The 20,858-nt window shown below is 36.4% G+C and overlaps 1 protein-coding gene across 5 annotated transcripts in view; it reads left to right on the forward strand.

The window, feature by feature from the left end:
- The window catches only part of KCTD5 (potassium channel tetramerization domain containing 5), a 37,064-nt gene extending 18,087 nt beyond the window's left edge, over nucleotides 1-18,977 (forward strand). For 3 of the 5 annotated variants that reach the window (XM_066560777.1, XM_066560775.1, XM_066560779.1), the window contains 2 exons: nucleotides 5,648-5,773; nucleotides 8,273-8,593. In XM_066560777.1, coding sequence (XP_066416874.1) covers nucleotides 5,648-5,773; nucleotides 8,273-8,317 — 171 coding nt within the window. In that variant the 3' untranslated portion in view covers nucleotides 8,318-8,593. Of the gene's footprint in view, nucleotides 1-5,647; nucleotides 5,774-8,272; nucleotides 8,594-12,853 lie in introns of those variants that run through there. The other 2 variants (XM_066560776.1, XM_066560780.1) reach the window with 1 other exon arrangement.
- Nucleotides 18,978-20,858: the final 1,881 nt, after the last annotated feature.

The raw sequence follows: 20,858 nt of genomic DNA on the forward strand, positions 1-20,858 counted from the left end.
TGCTTTCAGATCATTCCACTTTTTTTCTGGATGTACAGCACATAGTAGTTTGTGTGTATTTGTGACTGGCTTTTATTTATATTCACGATATTTCATTACACATTATGAATGTCCACATTGTAAAAATAATAGAAAAACAACCGAACAAAAATCCCTCGGTTATTTAGTTCAAGGTTTTTCTTAGGGAGAGTTCTTACTTCCACAATAGCTTCTTTTCCTTAAATTTTCCTCCAAAATTAACAGCCTTTGATCAATACTTGTTAAGTAAGAGGTACAATTCAAACGTAAGGAGCCCTAAAAATACACCTTTGAGTTCAGTGGATCCAGAAGGGGACTTTTCTGGTAAACTAGGAAAATGATTATTTCATCCACCAAAGTTAAGTTCTGAGTTTGAACCCTTTTTTTCTGGTAACTCAGAACTTAACTCTTTTTTTAGGTGAATGAAAGATGTTAAAATTTGAATAACGAGTAACAGGAGTTTTTATATGTAAAATATGGAGGAGTGAGGGGAGAGCAAATTAGACAGTTTTAAATCTTGTGTCAAGTTGAAAAAACGTGCTGGGTGTTACCTTGGCTTTACTGTTTTGTTGTTTTGGGGTTTTTCCATCTTGGGAAATTTTCTTGAAATCCAAATGGAGAATCCTAGCTTCGTTAATTCTCTTTTTTTTTCATCCCTCCTTTTCCCCTTGTTCTTCTTTTTTGATTGCTGTGTTACTTACAAATATTTGTGAGTTTGGGAAGGATTTTTTGCTCTCAGTAACGTTGGAGGCAGTTTCTGTTTCTTTAAATATCTGTGCTACACTTTGAAGTGTTGTATGTGAATTTATTTGGGAACCTGGTACTCTGTATTTTTTTTCATCAACAAAATGCCTGGAGTACTTGTTCTTTTTCTTGCAACATATATGGTTATTTAGTCTGAAAGATGAGTATAACATTATGAAGATAACATGATAGTGAAATGGCTTAATAAAAACAAACCTTTGCTTGTGACTTTATATGGACACATAATCATGCAATACTAGATTTGAAACCCAGACTGTTACCCAGCCTTATAGCAGAATCTGCTTTCAATGTACCAAGCACTATCTGTTTCTTGCAGTTGTATAGGTAACATTTGGAATGTGAAATGTGGGTGTTTCATACTTCCGGCAACAGAGAAAGAATTGTGGCTTGTAAGTGATGTGTAGGGTACAGGCAGAATGATGTTATTCATGCGTTCATGTCCTGGATAGCTCAAAGTAAAAGACAGCATTGTAAAATGGAAGGTGGGGAGGACAGTGAAGAAATTAATGCAGGTATAAAATAAAATAAAAATTATAATAAAAAAAATCTTTGAAGTCTGACTATTGCATTAAGAGACCTAAAATAAATACTCTTTCAGGCCTGGTGTCAGTCATCAGTGCTGAGTTTTAAGAGCTGATATGTATGTATCTTCATAAACTTTTGCAAATCCTTTGGGAAGGCAGAATAAATGTTTAAAAGGCATAGAGTCATTTCTTAGATTCATACAACTTGATTCTGTAAAAAAAAATTGAGTGGACTATTTTCTTTGATTTTATTAGGTGATAGTATAATTAAAAATTTTGAAAGGACCGTTTTTTCGAGCTTTCTAGTTGAAGCAAGGGGTTCACCACATCTGAAATAGAAGCAGTAATATTCAAAGTACAAGAATATTGAAAATAGAATTTGAGAATAATTGTTACAGAATTTACTTGGTTTTGAGGATTAGAGCATCACAAAATAGAGAAGAAAATTACTAGTGGTGAATAGGAAAGTTAGTTAAAATTAGTAACTCCAGTGGTAAGCAGAGGAAGAAGGAAGATGAAGAAGAAGAAGATTGGGCTGCTGTTTGTGCAGGCTGGAGTGGTTATCTGAGATAGCAATACTGTTGCTGATTTGTCTGGTAAATATATCATATAGATTTTGAATCAATATTATTAAAACAATGCAGCAAATCTGTATAGGCATGTTACTGAAATGTGTCTGGTTTAGAGATCTGTCTCAGTTCAGTTAGGCATGAGATTAGCTCACTTCAAAAATAAAGTTCCTTATTATGAGACAGGAAATTCCTTCTTGTGATTTCTTTTCAGGAGAATTGTGATCTCTATTAGCACATCAAGCAATAACTATATTTCTTTTGATTTAATAAAAATAAAAGTAATGTTGCTTTCCCATTCTTTAACCCTTATGTCATGCAAGCAGTAATGGATCCTTATCTAATGAATTTTCTGTGATAAGTCGCATTGGCATTTTCCTGTGCTCAGTTCTGGTGCTGTTGGGGCTTACAGGGATGCTTAAATAGGATCACACTGCTTTAGTAAGGAGTGTAATGAAACAAGCCATGGAAGGAAAAAACCAATGCAGAAAAATAGATATATGTATGTATACGTACATATGCGTATATATATAAAAGCGTACGAATCTATGGAATTTACCATTTCACCATGTTATTTTATCCTTCCTTAAGTTCTTGGTAATTTAAGCTACATGAAGCAAATGTGGCTTCAAAACAAAAACAGTTTGTCCTTTCAGAAAGTCTGAGAAACAGTAGGCTGGATAATCTGAAATCCTTTGACCTGTTCTTCATACCTCAGATTACTCTGATGTGTTGTGGCTTCTTTTGGGGTGTGGGATGGTGGTGGTAGTGTGGGGGCAGATGGACATGACAGGGATAGTCTTCCAGTTTATCAGCATCCTTCTTAAACTGTAGTCACCAATACTGGGAACAGTGAAGTGACTTTTGGAATAGGAGTGCTAAAACGTATTTCTGATCTCAGTTCCCGACAAAACAGTTCAGTTCTAATCTGCAATCATTTTCTGTTGTTTCTTTTTCTGCCATCACCCTTGTTGATCATTTCAGAAAGCTACAATGACATTTCTAGCATACAGTTGCTACTGTGCAAATGCTACATTTTTGACTGCACACATATCAAACTGCTTATGAGAGCATTGTGAGTTGGAGTTTTGAGGAACTTAGGTCTCATTCTGCAAAAGTGACTTTATCAGCTGTTCAGTAGTGGCAAAACGTCATTTGATGTTTTGCAGTCAGCTAAATTGATAGTCCTATCCAACTGGCTAAAAATATTCAATTTGCCATGTCTCCTAAAAAAAGACTTATGTGCAATACGTTGATTTACATGATTGGATTATGAAGAATTTGTTAGTAGCTATCAAGTGAAGACCTGTCAACCTGGTTGAAGCAGGATTGATGATTTGGCTGATGTTTGGGTCTTGTATGGTATCTACTTTCAGAGAGGTCATTTGTTTCTTTAGAGTGTCAATAAGTAAAGAAGTATTTTTCCTTCTGGTAGTTAACATAGCTTACCTGATAACTAGTCCTTGCCATTTTCCAAGAAGAAGAGTCAACTGTATATTAATTAAATCGTATGCTTGAATTCTTCAAACTTCAGAGAAGGTGAATTTTGAGTGGCTTTATTTAAATATGTATGCAATTTTTTTTTAATGTTTTCTAGCCTTTAAGTGGGTTAAAAATGTTGTTTAATGTCCTACCTTTTACCTTAATAATTGACACAGTTACCGTATTTGTACGAAATGGTTTATAATTGCTATATAATGTATAGTGTAAACTTTGTACCACTTTGTTGGGTTTAAAGCAACTTAATTGCTTTTATTTTCTGAAAATCTGTGCATATTTTTTGTTGATAGGAAAGACAATCAACAAATCATCTTAATATACAAAGTAAATTTGAGTTGATTTTCCAGCTTTTCAGTAGACTTTCTTAGTCCATCTTGTGCAACTAGTTACTCTGTGGGGTTCATGATTCTGTGTTGCACAAATACCTTATGGTGCAGACTGCAGAGTATTCATTGTGAAAGAGTAGCTGATTTAACATCTCAAGGTAAATAATGTCTTTATATCCATTGGTGCTTCTAGAAAACCTGGGTGTTTGTAACTTCATTACACAATTCTGGTTGAAAAAATGTCTTTGACGATAATTTTTGCCTGTGTTCATTGCTCTTTATATATATATTTTGCAGAACTAGAGTGATGTTAGAAGAGGAAGAGGCAGGGAAGGTTTCTGGTGATCACATTCAGTGTAGTTAAAGTACGTAATTTGAGAATGGTGAATTTTGATGGGCAGTGCTGCTCATGGAAAGCTGAGCCTTGTATGCTGTAATATCATCAGGCTCCAAAAATTTTTGACAGTGCCTAGGCCTGACATCAAGTTGATTCATCATGTAGACACACTGCCTACTACTCTTTGTAGACATTGACTCTGTCCATCTGTAGAAGTGCTTGCTTGGCTGTCTTACTGCAGTCCAGGAACATCTGAACATCTCTCTCCTCTCCATAGAAAGTACAGTGAGACTTTGTTTTCTTCTAACAGTGCTATATGGAAGCTACTTTTCACCTTGGTCTAACTTCAGTTTTTGTTGGGGGAATAATTTTATCCCTTATGTGCAAACTCTGGATCAGGATTTCATCTTGGCTTCATCTTTCATGCTTTAACAAATCTTTTACTCTCTTTGGTGTTCTGCTAGACTAAGGGTAGCACACTATTTGTCTTTACAGAGGTAACTGCAGTGTTTAGAAAAATAAGTTAGGCCTTTTCTATGTGGCCATTTCTAGAGCACTTAAATGGTACAGTAGAAATTGGGGAATAGGGCAGTCTTATTGTATATGTGTGGTGATTTGGTAGATAGATTAAATATAGTTTGGGTAATGACAAATTGACACAGTGTATCTGTGCAACAGTTTTATTTTTAGGATTTTGATCTGTGTCAGTAGATCTGACATTGTAAAACATACATTATCTTGTGCTTTTGAAATAAAACTTTAAAATAAATGAACCAGCTACATCTGAATTGAATCTGGCTTGGAAAGGCAGGCAAGCATGTAAAGCTTCTAGCATATTAGGTAAGTGTATTGTGTGTAAGGTAAGACAATTTCTGCCATTTGGTAAACATGCTGCATAAGAAGTAGTAGTGATGTTGAGTATATTCTTCTTTCTCAGTAAATTGTCATTTATCATTCAATGTAGAGACTGTAGAAACTTGTAAATATGTCACATTTCATTATACATGGCTTCTGCTTGTAGCACTTCCTTGATTAACTTCCTTGTAGCAGTACGTATGAATTTCAGATGTTAATCTTGATGTCCCACCATACCGTGTCTTGTTGTTTTCCAATCAAATGCAAATATTGTGTTTGTTCATTCAAAATATGTTTTAATAGAAATACCATTATTCTGTAAGTACTGATGGGTATCCCTTCAGGCTAAAGAGGATCCTGCATGCAGCCATTTACATGTTAAATCATGCCATATTAAGATACTGCATATAAACTTTAGAAATTAACTTTGGAGGATAGGAAGGTTTCTAGTAAATAACAGAAACAGGGAACAGGCTACTTCTTCACTGGCCTGCCTCCAGAGTCTTTTCTTTCACAGTGAATCATTAATTCTGTAACTGTTTAAAAATAACCTGTGTGTATCTTATCATCAGAGTATGTATTGTCAATGTATTTGTCAGCATCAGAACGTATTTGCATTGAAGTGCAGAATCATGCTTCAGGCACAGCCTACAGTCTGAACCGTGAGGAATGTTTGTACTAATCATGAGACTTTATGGAATTTGTTTTATGTGGAGATACAACTGACTTTTTTTTTAAATTTTCATCTTTCAGCTGGTCAGTATTGGTTCTTCCTATAACTATGGCAATGAAGATCAGGCTGAATTTCTGTGTGTTGTCTCAAAGGAATTGCATAACACTCCTTATGGCACAACCAGTGAACCCAGTGAAAAAGCAAAGGTGAGTTACTAGGCACTGGACTAAAGAAATTGTGTTGAATTGAGTGGGCCACACAAGTCATGATAGATCTACCTCTGTTGTAGACTATTACTTCATTGTCCCCCCATTTTTTCCCCCCTTGTTCAAGACTAATAATGATTCCCCGTCCATTGTATGAGGGACTGTAAATGGTACAATCAGCATGCATTTGTTATGCATGCCCAAATTATTTAAATACAATACTCTGTACTTTTTCAGGACCTGTTTTTTTTCAGGTATTGGCAAATGCTTGCTCTTTACAGCTGAGAAACTAGGTTTTGTTTATTACTCAACATATAACACTGGTTCAGTTAAAAACTGTTTTTCTTGCTTGACCTCTGCTGAAGAAATCTTACTGTTGAGAATGGAACTTGAAAGATGCTATCTCTGTAAAAGTCATGTGCAATAAAATGAGGGTACTTGTTAATGTTTCTAGGGTTCTACCAAGTTTAATTTCTGTAACCAGCTTTATAATAAGATTGTAATGGGCATAGTATCTTAGCATTTTACTCAGCTGTATTTCAGAATTTGTACAAAGGAAAATGTAAAACCACAGCTGACTAATCATAAGGCAGAGCAGTTCTGTAATGTAAGTGTACTCAGAGTCATGAATGGTGAACAGCTTTTATCATTGTATTGCTGCTTTGTATGAGGAGATGATTACAGACAAACTGGATACATCTGTAGTTGTCTAAAAAGCTTTTGATTTCCTTTATGTAGATGGAAAACAATTGATAAATCATCAAAGCTTGCTTTTTCAAAAATCGCCTTCAAAGAAATTGGTTTTGAAATAATGCTAAGAATGGGTCTGAGTCTTGGTATTGAGGCCTCAAATAGATAAAACTTCATTACTTTCTATGCTTATGCAGCTACACATATGGAATAATTTTATAATTTGAACTATAGAAATACTCTAAGCTGTATGTTGGATTCCTAGTGAAACGAGTAATTTAAGTTCATCACTGTTGAGATAAAGCTTCCAAAGAGTTGTAGAGGATTAATGTAGTTGGGGGTAAACACACACACACCACCACAATGAAATAATAGTGAAACTGGGTAAGCCATGACTTACTCTTTCAAAACCCTAGTTAAGGTCTGGTTTTGCCAGGATGCTTGAGGGAGACTTTGAAAGTTGACATGTTAGAGGTGTGTGGTAATAATTTAGGGCTGAGATATCTACCTGAAATAAAAAGTAGAATTCTAGTGCCTAATCAAGATCTTCATAAGGAGTGGCAGTGCATCTCTAGTAGTTGCCAGAATTATGTTGCATCCTTGATGTAATAGAAAATATGGGTCAAAAATAAGTGTTAACGACAAAAACCAAAAGCTAGTTGAGACTGCATTACAACTGTGTAAATGGAGTAGCGCTAAGAGAGGCTGTCTTAGACGTCTTCATTAGTGTGCTGCTTGGTCATTATTTCAGAGAAGAGAGCAGAGCATCGTTTGACCACTGTGATGAATAGTAATTACTGTTAATTTTTGTTGGAGGTTCCCTCCTTTTGTCCTGGAAGAGTTAAGCTGTTCCTAGCAATTAATAGGCGATACATGAAGAATAATTCTATTATATATTAAGTTTCTAAAAGATCATATTTTTGTATATAGGTATATGTTGTGACCAGGAAAAAAAGGAAAAATCATGTATTTTTTTCTTGAGAGGTTTCTGACAGCTGCGTTCAGGGGTCTTGACTTTGGGAGATGTTGTCTCCATAGTTCCCTCTTAGCAAGCATTTTCCTCTCGCCTCGGTAGTGTCCGACTTGGTCTTCATGAAGTTCATATGATTGAAATTCTGGTATCCACCTTTATATACAGAATAATATGTTCGTGTACTGGGACTGACTTACAAGAAACTCCTCCTATTACTTTTACAGCAGATTGAGTTAGAGAAGGAAAAAAAACCAAACTGCCAATATGTATTTTTTATTGACAAGCACTTCAGTTTTAGTTAATAGTCCTGGATTTTTAGAATGGGAGAAAGTATCTTCTGATAGCCATCTAATCATGCTTCATCTTCATTCCTTCTTAGGGACTTTTTTCTTGTGTTTTCTTTTTTTAGTTAACAGCAAATAAGTTATAGACAACTTCTGTGTAACCTTCTAATACACCTAAACAAAGAAAATTCATCTTAAATGGTTCCATTGGCTTTTACTGGTAGCCATGGCACAACCAAAAGATAAGCTGTATTCCCACAAGCAGTATTCTCTTTCAAACCACTTTATGGACCTGACTGTTGGCTTCTATCTGCTGACTTCAGGATGTTTGGAAGAGGAAATTGTCATGATATCTGTTACGTTCCTTCTTGAAATGGTCAGCTGTCATACTTTTTTATACAAAGAGTGGAGGTCCCAGGTAAAAGTAAATAAATGTCATTGCCACATGCTTCAGGTGTAAGTGGAATTTACTTTTTTGCAGCTCTGACTCACTTGCAATCTCTTCTTTTCCCTTCCTTCTTCTATACGTGCTGCATGCTGCATGACACTCAGAGTGAGGATGAAGAAACGGATTACGATATGAATGACTCAGATTAAGTGTAAATGTCATGGTGAGCACTAGCTGCCCTAGGATTTTAACCAGATTCTTTTCTGCCCCATCCAATTCCCACCCCCACTAGTGCTGTCCTTCAGCTAGTCCTGGTGGTGTGTGTGTGTGTGTGTGTTTGTGATTATAGTTGTGGCATGGTTGGCAAAGGTAGAATTTGTGTTCTGGATATTGCTTCTTTGACAGAATAATTAGTGTTGCTTTTATAAACTGTATTGTGAGTAGTACCTTAAAGCTTTGATGAGAAAGAAAGTTCTTAATGTAGATTCTAGAGCCAGAATTGCTTTTTATTCATTCATTTCTTTCTTATTTTATGTGCACTATCTTTTCTGTCAGATAGGTTTTTTACATGTAGAGGCGTGTGATACAAACTTACTGTATACATTTTCAGTAAATGTCTGATTTGGCAATAATTTAACAAACTTGATTGAAGTGCAGCATAGTCCAAAGGTGGTCTTAACTGATAATTTTGAGATAAGGATTTTCTTAGTAAAGATGTGGCAAATATAAGTAAATAGTGTGATCTTGGTGCTGCAGTGGTATTTATCACAGGAAACAACTCTGGGGAGGGATCCTTTCCGCTGTAGTTTGACATCTTATTGAAGATCAAGTTACATTAAAAGTCACAAGTGGAAGAGCACAAAAAAAGCTGCATCTGAAAAAACAACTTAGGCACTTTTCCTAATGTGTCTTTAAGTACTATTCATATTTATTCCACTCTCTAGTTTCTAGAAGATAACATACATTGAATTTTCAATGGTATGATGTGGGTGGTCACTTGAGCCTGTATAAATTGAAGATATTTACCATCGCATGAGATGAAACTTTGGCTTCTCACCTATACACCTGACCTTTGTAGCTGTAAAGCAGCCTTAACACTTATCTCTGAAGTTTGGACAATGCTGTCAGATACATGGCGTGATTTTTGAGGTTGACTTGTGCAAGGCCAGGATCATCACTTAATGTTTCTTGTGGGTCCCTTCCAGCTCAGGATATGCTGTGATTCTATGAAGTCACTGCACATGGCTGAAAAAGAACCTATATTATTTTCTGAAATGATGCATACAGAAGCTACTGCTTTTGCCAGGTCTTCAGGAATGGCTGAAAGGAATCAATCGAATCTAGAGCTTTATTGAAACAAAGTAAACTGGCACTTTGCTGGAATTGAATGTAATATTCTTAAGCTGCCTGAGAGGCAAGCAGTCCTTAAAACACATTTCTAGCAGCAGCAGCAGCCTTATTTTGAGTGGGAAGAAATAGTTTTCTTGTTCTTTTGCCTAAGAAACAATCACACTCAGGCCCCTAGAATATGAAAGTTCATTCAGCATTGTTTAGAATTTTTAAGTCAGCTTTGGATCTGGTGCACCAATATGGAAAATAAAACAGAAATATGAAAATAAGGAAAATTCTCTATACAGCAGATCTGTACTAGAGTTGGTACAATCCGCAGTATCAGTACAGACTGGGTGATAGATGGATTTACTGCAGCATTGCAGAAAACTTGGGCATACTGGTGGGTGAAAACCTGAATTTGAGCCAGCAATACTTGAAGACTAGAAAGCCAGTTATCCAGGACTGCAGCAAAAGATGCATGTCCAGCAGGTCAAGGGAAGTGATTCTCCCCCTCAACTCTATTCTCATTAAATCCCCCCTGGAATGCTGCATTCAGCTCTGGGTTTCCCAGTACAAGACCTGTGAGAGTGGGTCCAGAGGAGAGACACAAAAATGGCCTGCAGGCTAGAACACCTCTCCTGTGAAGACAGGCTGAGACAGTTGGGATCGTTAGGCCAGGAGAAGACAGCCCTAGGGCCGACTGCATTTCCAATGCTTAAAAAGCCTTATGAGAAAGATGAAAAAAGACTTTTTTACCAGGGCTCATGGTGACAGGACAAGGGGAGAGGTTTTTAAACTGAAAGAGGCTAGCTTTAGATTGGATATAATGATGAGCATATTCTTTACCGTTAAGGCGGTGAGACACCTGGCACAGGTTGTCCAGAGAAGTTGTGGTTATTCCATCACTGGAAGTGTCCAAGGCCATATTGGACAGGGCTTGGAGCAGCCTGGGACAGTGGAAGGTGTCCATGGCAGGGGTTTGAATGAGATGATCTTTAGGATCCCTTCCAACCAAACCCACTCTTGTGAGTCTGTGATTTCCCTTTCAGTAGAGGTGGAGGTTACAGAAGAAGCATCAAGAAAAGTGTGTTAAAATATTGCCTGATGTAATAGAATTTTCTGCTTTATGTTAGGATTGCTGGTTCAGTAAAGTGCACAAAGTTCAGTGTCCAGATCTGGCTCAGCTTTATCTTACTGCATGTGTTCCTGATGCTACATAAAATAGTTCTAAGGCTATTAATCTTGCAAGTACTTTCCCAGGAATGAATAAACTCAAATACTTCATATTAAATCGGAAATATTAACAAAATTAATGGATCCAGTATTATTTTCTAGTTGCACAGGTATTTATTTTAGCCATGTTTTTGTCTCTGATGGATATGGTTTCACTTACTGACTCCATTTACTGCATCAGACTGTTATCCTCTGTTGTGGACGTCTACTCCAGCACTTTGTTCTCTGGTCTGACCGACAGCAAATACTTGGGGAAGGAGTTTAAGTATGAAGCATTTATGATATCTGCTCCTGATATATTTCCCCACCTTACAGTAAAACACAGTCTGTGAATTTTTTTCTTCAAGCCTTCATCTAGGTCATTTTATGGAAGCTACAATGACACTGTAATACCATGACTTGGTATCAGTGGCACTATCTTCTGTAAGTTTATCTAGTCCCTTTGGCATGTATTACACAAGCAGTTGCTGAGTAATTTACAGAGCCTGGTTGTTCCCCACAGAATTCACTTATCTCTTTCCTACAGTTTCATATGGATGCTTTTTGCTTAGTACACATAGGCATGTGTAACATTCATGAATTACCTTCATGAAATAAGAGGGTTTTGCTTCTAAAATGTACCTTAAAGTGTGATATGACCAGTGGAAAACATCTATTTGTATTTTGGAAATTTTTCAAAATAGTTGCGCTGACATCTGGCTTTATAACTTCAAAACAATAATGCTGAATTTGAAATGAAAAAGAACTTTGTATGCACAAAGCTAGATCCAGGTGTAGGAGGGAGTACAGTGAGCAAGTGATAAAGTAGATTTTTAATTTTTTGAGCTAACACCACACTGCCTCTGAACTGTCCCTGAGCTACACAAATGGTAATGGGTGTTTCATGAACTCCAGCCTTTAAAAAATCCCATGGAGTTGGGCAAAGCAGGTGAGACCTTGCTTGTCTTCAGTCACTATTGTTTAAATGGCCATTTAAACAATATTAAAAGGAAACCACATATCTCAGATTTTAAAATTTAAAACCATACTTGAAACTGTTGTGTGAATCAGCTGCCAGCCTTTACCCTAAAAGCACAGAGATTGAAGTGTTTATGTGTGCTGGCAGATTCTGTGGGCTGGAATCTGCTACTGAGTGTTTGTTGTAACATCAGGCTACACAAAGATCATAATAGAAGGAAAATCCATCTTGAGAGAAGCTCTGCCATTGTCCGGGGATCGTGCCTTTGCTTTCTTTCAGCTTTTGAAATAAAGAGCCCTTCCCTATACTAAGAAAATTACCAAGAACCAAAAGAAAATGAAGTATCATAGGACTTTACTTACAGATTAACATTCTTAAGCACTTATGCTCAGTACGTTTGAAGCTTTGCTTAATGCATTGTTTGCCTTTTGTCATGATTGGTTCTACAGCCTACTGACACAGTTCTAGAGTACTGTTCCGCCCAACAGTTCACCTCAGTATTGCTGGTTGTAATTCAGTTTAGAGCAGCAACATTAAAATATAGTTGCTTGAACAGTCAGTCCTAAGACTTGGATCCTTTCCTCTCTGGAGGAGACAAAATAAACTGAAACAGAAAAGGACAAAAAATAGTAAAACTGGAAGTAAAATGGTTGTTGTTGATTTAAATCTTGCTAGGTTGTACTTGGCCTTTAAAAACTTCTTGCATCAGTGCACATCAGTGTGACATTTCTGCACATTTTGATTTGCTAGTTCATGTTTTCAGTACTAATTTATGGAACACAGTTAGCATCTGAAACTTCAGAAGGTTAAGGACGTTTTTCTGGAACAGGAAAAATTAAGATTAAATTCAGTTCCTAGTAAAGTACACAGGTTAATTTACACATAGGACCTCAGGATCTTCTGAACTAAGTTGAGGCGCAATGGCTTACTTTTTGCAATTGCCAGCTCTTAAGTCTTATTAATGTATTAATGATTTATTTAATAATACTCAATTCCTAGCAGTGTTTTACACCTGTTTTAATGGTATTTGATAGTAGACATTGTACATATCAATCTGTCTTTTTTCAGCTTTAAAGCACAGATCCCAGGAATTTCCTCAAACCAGGTCCCTGACACATTACCAGTTATTTAAAGTAGTCATTATGTTGCTCTTTGATCTCCATGCTTTAGGAATGACATTGAGCTAATCTTCATTTATAGAATTTTTATTGGTCTATTTCAGATTTTGCAAGAACGAGGTTCCAGGATGTGAAGACAGTATTGACCGGTGACAATTTTTTTCTTTATTCGAAGATGCAGTGAATTGTCACACTGAAGAGGCTTGGCTGCAAAAGAAAAAAATCTGATTTAGACAATTTTCTGTTGATCTGGGTTCAACCATATTTGCCTATAAGCTGGTGTCAACTTCTGGAAGCATTGCAAGATTACATAATGGGAATAGATGGTGTGGGAATGTGTGTTAAGTCTTGGTTGTAGTGCATGGTTGTGCTTTCTTGTTGGCTTATTGACACTGGTCATTTGAAAAGAAATGACCATGCACTCATATTTTCCTTGGAGACATGTAGCACTTAATGCCTGGTGCTGGATGACCCAATGTTGATCAGTTTGGAGACCTTTTCCTACTAATCATTGTAAACCTTAAAAGGACAATGTAATTGGTGCTACACACACATACACTTAGACACACACACACACACACACACACACACACACACACACACACACACACACACATACACACATGTTACAGCCCAGAAACGCAAGTATTTGGGCATATGTTGTTTCAGAATCAGTGTCAGCCCCAGTTGACTGTATTATACTGCACATTCCTTATGGTTCTGTGACATAATCTATTATGTAATAACAGCCTAGAAGATCAACTGAAACTAGCATGTGTAAAAGTTACACAACAGAGAAAAGGTTTCTCTGAAGGGTGTATATATTGACTGGATGTATAGCTTATTTCAATACCCAAAGGGAAGACTAAATTCAGAGAAAATGGCCTTCCTCTGAGTTATTCTTGATGTTCTCTCTGTTAAACAGTCTCCTGCAAAAGTTACGCTCCAGTCCTGGTCACATGCTTGAAAGTGGAATCAAAATTCAGTTAAAATGACCAACTGAACATTCTGTTTCTTTGGAGGTGTTTGTACTCATATGTGTGTTTCTGCTTCTATAAAATGCCTATAAGCATTGAACTGTGGATTAGGGTAGAGATTTTTCTAGAGCTGAAGGTTTTACAGAAATACAGCTGGCTAGTCCTAGGTCCCTATCTCTCTATGACTTGGATTAAAATCAACCTTAGTGTGAACATAAACTCCATCCAGTTGAAAAACCTGATTACTTTGGATATTCAGGATCCCTGTAATCAGCCTTTCTCTTTCTATACAGTTTCAGCTATGCAGTTAAGAACAGTGTTTGAACAGAATGTGGTGCAGCTTTGTTAGTTTGTCCTTGATAAAGGCTAATACACAAGACACACACTATGTTTTGAGCAAAATCTTTAGCACATCTTTAAAACACTTTACAAAATGGACAGTATAAAACTTGGCTTCATTGACTCATGGAACCAGTGGAAGGGAGTTTCAAAAAGCTACAAGATGGTTTTAAATTCTAAAGACATCACAGTTTTCATTCTTAGTAATTTCAGAATTTATGCATATACTGTATACTGATTTTCAAACACCCAGGGTCTACTTTATTTTTAATTATTATTTTATTTTTTAAAGGACTTCGACATTGATAAAAGTTTGGCAAAACAATTTGTAAGAAACATTTCTACTAAACAGATTAAGCAATGGGCTAAATGTTTTGTCCGTGTGCCTAATGCTTGAAAGGATTTGTAATGCATTTTGTGACTTGGATGTGGTCTGCACGGGAAGCTGCTGGCCTCTCCACAACACATACAATTTTTGTCTTTTTTTAAGAAGTTAAAACTGAATTTAATTTACTAAAACTGTAATTGTGTAGGGGGGAAATGTTTATACTTTTATACTTTTTTAGGTACCCATATTTTATCAGCTTAAATTGAGCACAGAGATGTCCCCTAAATAGTGACGGATTATCTTGTGTATCTGAAAATAAGCATAACAATTGTCTGTGTTAACTGCATATTAAAACATTTCCTCTGCTGCAGTAGTCACTGTGTTTTTAAGCAGTATGACTCCACCAAGATCTCTGAGCTCCCCGGCTCATTGCAGCCAATTGCAGCCAACCATGTTACTTGTTGTTTTCTTGATGTGCTCTACAGAGTAATTCAGCATTGATCTAAGTGGATTTTAATGCCTAAAATACCAGTTTTACACTGATCCTTCTGAATCAGCATTTCTGTTGCTTCTCTTATTAAATCCAAAAAGGACAGACTATTTAATAAAGTGAACTTTTCCTGAATGACATCGGCAAAGCATGAGTAACAAACTGAGCAAACCGAACAAATTTTGAGTATGTAAAAGAGTGGTTTTTTCTAAGTATGGGGGTTTTTCCCCAACAGAATATTTTCAGTTTTAAAACCTGCTTCTATGCTGAGATTACCTGCAGTTTAGTTTATATTGTATCCCTGCCATAGCTAATTTTAGGGAAATGAGTGTTTAATAATTTTTTGCACGTTGTTTCCAATATCTCACAAAGATTTTAGGAAGGAAAGAAAAGAAAGAACTTTAGTAGGCAGGTACCTTGTAAATTATTTTAAATACACTGTCGTTTGAGGCCACCTGAAGTAACTACTTTCCTGTTCTTGCTATTGTCATCATTGCTTTAATTTTTGTGATCATGCAGGACTTTCAGATAGATGGAAATGCTCTCTTCAGCTTTTTTCAAGGCATTAAGAATTTATCCCTAAATAAATTTTGTTTCTTTTTGTTTGACTGTTGCAGTTTCAAATAGAGTAATGCAAGGTAATTGCATTAGAGTCCAATCTCCGTGACCAGGCTTGGCAAACATTGCTTCATCTGTTAAGCTCTTGCGAGGAGGAAGCAATGTACCTATACAGTTAAAACTGGATTCCTTTGTTCTTTTTCTGCTCTTTAGAGAGTACCTACCTGAGAATTGCCTGTGACTCTGCAGAGCTGAGGGGTTCACTATCAGGCTGGAACTGCAAAGCTGTACTGCAGACTGCTTGAACTTAACTGTGGACATACACAGCTCCTCTGTTGTTTAATCAGAACAGTATTCCAGGTTAGAACTTCAGATCCTGCGCTTGAACAGATCATAGCAGAAGGAATAAAACAGGAAAGGAGAGAGATGGAATTCCTTAAAGACATTTACACGACAAACTTCTTGTAAAACTTGTTTAAAAACAGAAGTTCAAATTTGCTGTAGCAATTTCTTACTTTGAGTTAGGAGACAGCATATTCTTTGCCTTAGGTTTTCTCAGAGGCTATTTTTTCCTTTATTGGAGATGGTATTTTTATGTTACATGCTTTTTACTTCTTCAAGCAGCAGGTGAATCAGAATTTGTCTGCAATGAACAAGTAATTCTGAGGCCTCAAAGACATGGATGTCACATTGTCCATAATAACTATCCAAATGTATACTCTGAATCAGCAGCTCCCAGCCCAAAGGTTACCTGGGATTTTGTCCTATTTACTGTGGGATTTCCATGGATTACAGTTAATTGCATGTTTTTAATCCCAAAGTAATTTAATTGTGTGTCAAAGATTTGATTGACTTTAGAAGCTTTTTTTGAATCTTTACTAAAGTTTCCATCAATACAATCGTATACTCATAAAAGTTGGAAAATGTGCTGTTTTTTTCAAACTCAGATTTCTTGTATTGATAAAAGTTCCTTTCATCCTTCATTGTAGCATTAGGAGAAGATATTTCTTAAAAAATGAAGCTCAGTGAATCCATCTGACTTTTTTGGTTTGAGATTTTCTTTAGACACTAGCTGTGTAGCTCCATTTCTAGCAATGTGAATGCACAGTTATGATTGATTAGAAACAAGACTATTTCCTGCAGATTCAAAAATGGAATCAATCTCCTCTTTTTCTGAGAGAGGGGTATTTTTGGTTTTTTTTTTTTCAGGAGAAAAATGAAAACTGGCAGATTAAACAAAAGATGACTTAGTTGCAGGCATGCAACTAAGGGAACAAGTCTGCTGAGTATGGTGTTAACACTATCAGAAAAGTGGTTCTCATAACAGAACGCTATTCTGTGAATGTCTGTTGAAGTTGTTGAGAGTTGTCAGTCTCTGTTTAAGCTGTAGAGAGCTCCCACCAGCAAATTAACACACATTAGTTACAAATTTTATTAATATTACAAAAATGAACTTGGAGTGCAAAAATGCAATAGTATCTGGTTCAGTGGAATTAAGTAGAATCCAGATAATAATTACCCAGGTATACTGGAATGTATTCCTTGGGAAATACTGGGAGAAGAGTGAACTTCTTCTGGGCTTTTCGAGGAAGATGGAAGTCAAATGAAAGCCTGAAGTCTGGGGTTTTGTTCCCTTAAGATGTGATAAAATCAGAAGGTGCCATTCTCCTATTTTTTATTCTCTCTCACCTCATCAAAAGTTTCAAGTTCTTCAAATTAACTTTTTCGATCAGCCCTTGAGCTGTAGGTCTTTGAAAAGAGATGAAATTTTGTTATGCCTTTAACAGTGTCTGTTATCTTAAGAGAGTAAGGTTAAAACTTGAGTTGTCATTGGAGAAGTGTCTTTTCTAATCCAACAGTTTTGAAATACTTAAGCCTAAGGATGATGCCTGTTACTTTGTTGTAATTTAGACTGCAGCTGTCTCCAGTTTTGAGGACAATCTTGGGATCTTACATGGGGCTTTGTGTAGAATTAGTGATTGTTTAAATAGTATGAATATTCAGTTTAAAAAAAACCCCGAAAGGCTCTCTGAACTCAGTCATGCAAGTTTTCCTTTGTTTCACAAAAATCAGGAGCTGTCTTTAAAGGCCTCTTAATGCACAGAGGCTTTAAAGGGCTAAATAGATCTTGTCCAGTTTGTCTAAATGACTTTCAGAAGGAGCTCTCCATTTTCAGAGCAGAAATGCTAAGGGCTAAAATGCTTTCCAGGGCTAGTTTGAGGTTCCAGAGACATACAATATCTAAAAAACAACGAGTCTGTTTTCCTTTCAACTCATGGACTCTGAAATAATTTTTACAGATGTCTGAACCAATTGCAGATCTAAGTGTTCCTATATGGCTTGGATTTTCAGTATCCAGATTGGATAAGGGCACACTAGAGAAGGCAGTACACCTACCCTCCACTTCATTATTACCTTGGCTGAAATCTATCGACTTTTATGAACAGCACTGGCAATAGAGAAGCTTTGAGGAAGATTCTGCCCCAGGAAATTGTCACAGAATATTTCTTTGCAACTTAGTTGACCTTTACTTTAGTGATGTCTACCAAGGCATAAACTTCTCAAAAGTTCAGTGAGTAGATACTGCTGCCAATATAGCTTTCTAGAGGCATCAGATGGTTCTCTTCAGGATGTTGTGTCTTAGTAAGTACTATAATGAGAGAAACTTTTTTTAAAGGTATTTTGCTACTTTGGGGGTGAGTGGAAGGGGAAGAGGTTCTGTGACAGTGCTCTCCTTGCCTTAGAAAGCTGAGCCTGAATTTTGATCTAAGACCTGTTGTGATTTTGAGGCCTCGTCATCTGAAATGAGTGAAGAGTAAATGTATTTATTATGTACACGATTCTTGCTACTCTTGAAGATTTTCCAAAAGCTTATGCACAACTTTACTCACATTAACTTGGCTCATGTGTACTTGCTAGAATGAAGAAAGTGCCAAGGTGCTTGTAAAAGGAATGTTACCAACCTCTCTACTGGAACTGAAACAAGATCATCAAACAGAAGGAGTATCAAATGGCAGCTTTTTCCACCTGCTTCTGCCCTTATCCTTACCTCAACTTAGCTATGAGAAATCAACTTCCTATGCACTCTTTAGGATCACCTACCCAATTCAACAAATGTTCTTTTTTTTTAAGCTTTTCCTCCAAATCACTGGTCTCAGAATTAGTTGGGCATCACCTGTTTGTGCTTATAACCAAGTGGCCATACTGGCAACGTGTTATTTCCTGGATAGTGGATTAGCAATAACACTTTATTTTGTATCTGAAGTGTTCTTACTGCAGCAAAATTTGAGTTATGATTGGTTTTAATGCATTTGCATTAACCAAAACTCATAGCACAGACACAGACAAGAAACTGAATTCAGGGAAATTTCCCTGGAAAAATATCTGCTAGGGCTTCCCAAATAATTTGAAGATGGTTACAGTTAACCATCACTTTCAAAACAAATGAAATGTGTATGGGTATTTTTTTAACTTCCTTTTCATAACACTAGTGTATTGTAAACTGCATGGAATAAACCTGGTTTTTCCCTTTTAAAGTGTGATGTCTTACATCTGTCTTTTCTAAATGCACTAGTTGATATTAATAGTGTCATATCCTGTGAGAATTCCTAGTTAAGCACTTCAGATGTAAAATGTAGTTACATATTTGTGTAGTGATTCAAAGCATTAATGCTTTCTCCTTTGTAAAGGAGAAGTATCCTTTACTGCTGCCCCAAAAAACTTTGTCATGAAAAAGTTAAGTCTATTCAGATATATATCAGTTGGGAAATTATTTTCCTTTGCAGTTGCTGTGACATGCTGATTATTGTAGGAGGAAGTAGTTGTCTCTTTTATGGATATATAATCACATGAAAAAGTTTCAAGTAATCACTTTGCTTACCTTTTCTTTTGTACAACTCAAAAACCACCCTGCCTAACATCAAAGATCCTAGAATCCCCTACTTTGCTTTTTAATATAATTGCTTCCTTTGGTTGAAAAACTAAGCTAATGGAAATTGATGCTTTGTAATAAGGCAAACATATAAGTTGCAAAGATAGAAATGGCTGAAGGAAGTAAATTATTTAACTACAAAGTACAGGTTGTTGAAATTATCCAGGAAATTTGACAGCTGTGTCCTCTATAACTATAGAAAAGTTTATAATTGAATATTAGTATTGAGAAGACCACTGGGCAGCTCTTATTTGCTGAACTGCTCATAAGAATTTGAGAAGCTAGGACCCATGATTTTTAAATTCCTAAAGGCTCTGTAGTTACAAATGAAGTGAATTTCATCTTAACAGTTTAGTCGGTTTTAAGTGCAAAGCACATTCTATTATTTCCTTGTATATCCAGCAACATCAGTAAAATTGTTATTTTACGAAACCAATTTGCTGCATTTAATTGCACTTAAATTTTTCTAAAATAAGTGCTAAGAACAAACACTGCTGTAGTAATCAAGTACAGCATTTACAGTAATTAAGTAATCAGTGTGTGCATCTGTATTTTCATCAGACTGTCCTACTAAAAGTATTGATATTTTAGAGTCAGCCAGCATGACTTTCAACCCAAATTCCTATTCTACATCTGTTGCTGCAAATGTTTTCACCATTTAGGAAAAATGAGAGCACAAAAGGGACAAGTGTCTACCCTGAACTAGAAACCAGGTTATAAAGGGGACACAAATGACCAAGTCATTAGCAGCGTGTTTGGATATTTTATAACATCTAGGGTTCATTTGGCACTAGTTTTCCTTTCAGTGGGAAGTTTAACTTCAGAAAGATGAAAATGATCCTGCAAATTCTCCTTTTAGGGTGCTGTTCATCTTTCCATGTGCTGAAATCTTGCCTGATAGTCATATACACATAGCCCAGATATATATATGACATTCTCAGAGACTGTAATGTGTACAATTTCATGAGAGAGATCCTGTAAGGCAGGTGTTAACAGCTTCCACTGCTTTTCGTAATGCCACTGGACTTGTATGGAAAGTTACACAGGGGAGTATGTGTTTTTCCTCGTCTACAGTGGGTATTTGCTACTGGTGAAAGGTTTCTTAGGTAGAGTGATATTCAGCATGTATTTTGATTAGGGCTGATTGGAATCTAGGTGATTATTTATTGAAATAGTCAATTCTGGAGTTCTGAAGAAATAATTTTGAACTTTATTACTACACAGAACATTGTTCAAGTAACATTGACACAGACTAGCACAAGGCATAGCTAGGCAGCGGTTTCAGGACTAAAAATTCCTCAGTTTCATTAAGAAAGAAGTTCAAGATGAGAATAGAATGTGATTCGTACTCGCCATTAAAAATGCGTCGTGTCCGTCCCCCCCCCCCCCCCCAAGGAAAGGAAAGGAAAGGAAACCAAACCAAACCAACAAAGCAATGGGAAACAAAACCCAGGTCATAAATCCCGTAAAGGTCAGTGAAACTAGC

This window comes from Molothrus aeneus, chromosome 16 (genome assembly GCF_037042795.1).
Source record: "Molothrus aeneus isolate 106 chromosome 16, BPBGC_Maene_1.0, whole genome shotgun sequence".
Taxonomy (NCBI): Eukaryota; Metazoa; Chordata; class Aves; order Passeriformes; family Icteridae; genus Molothrus; species Molothrus aeneus.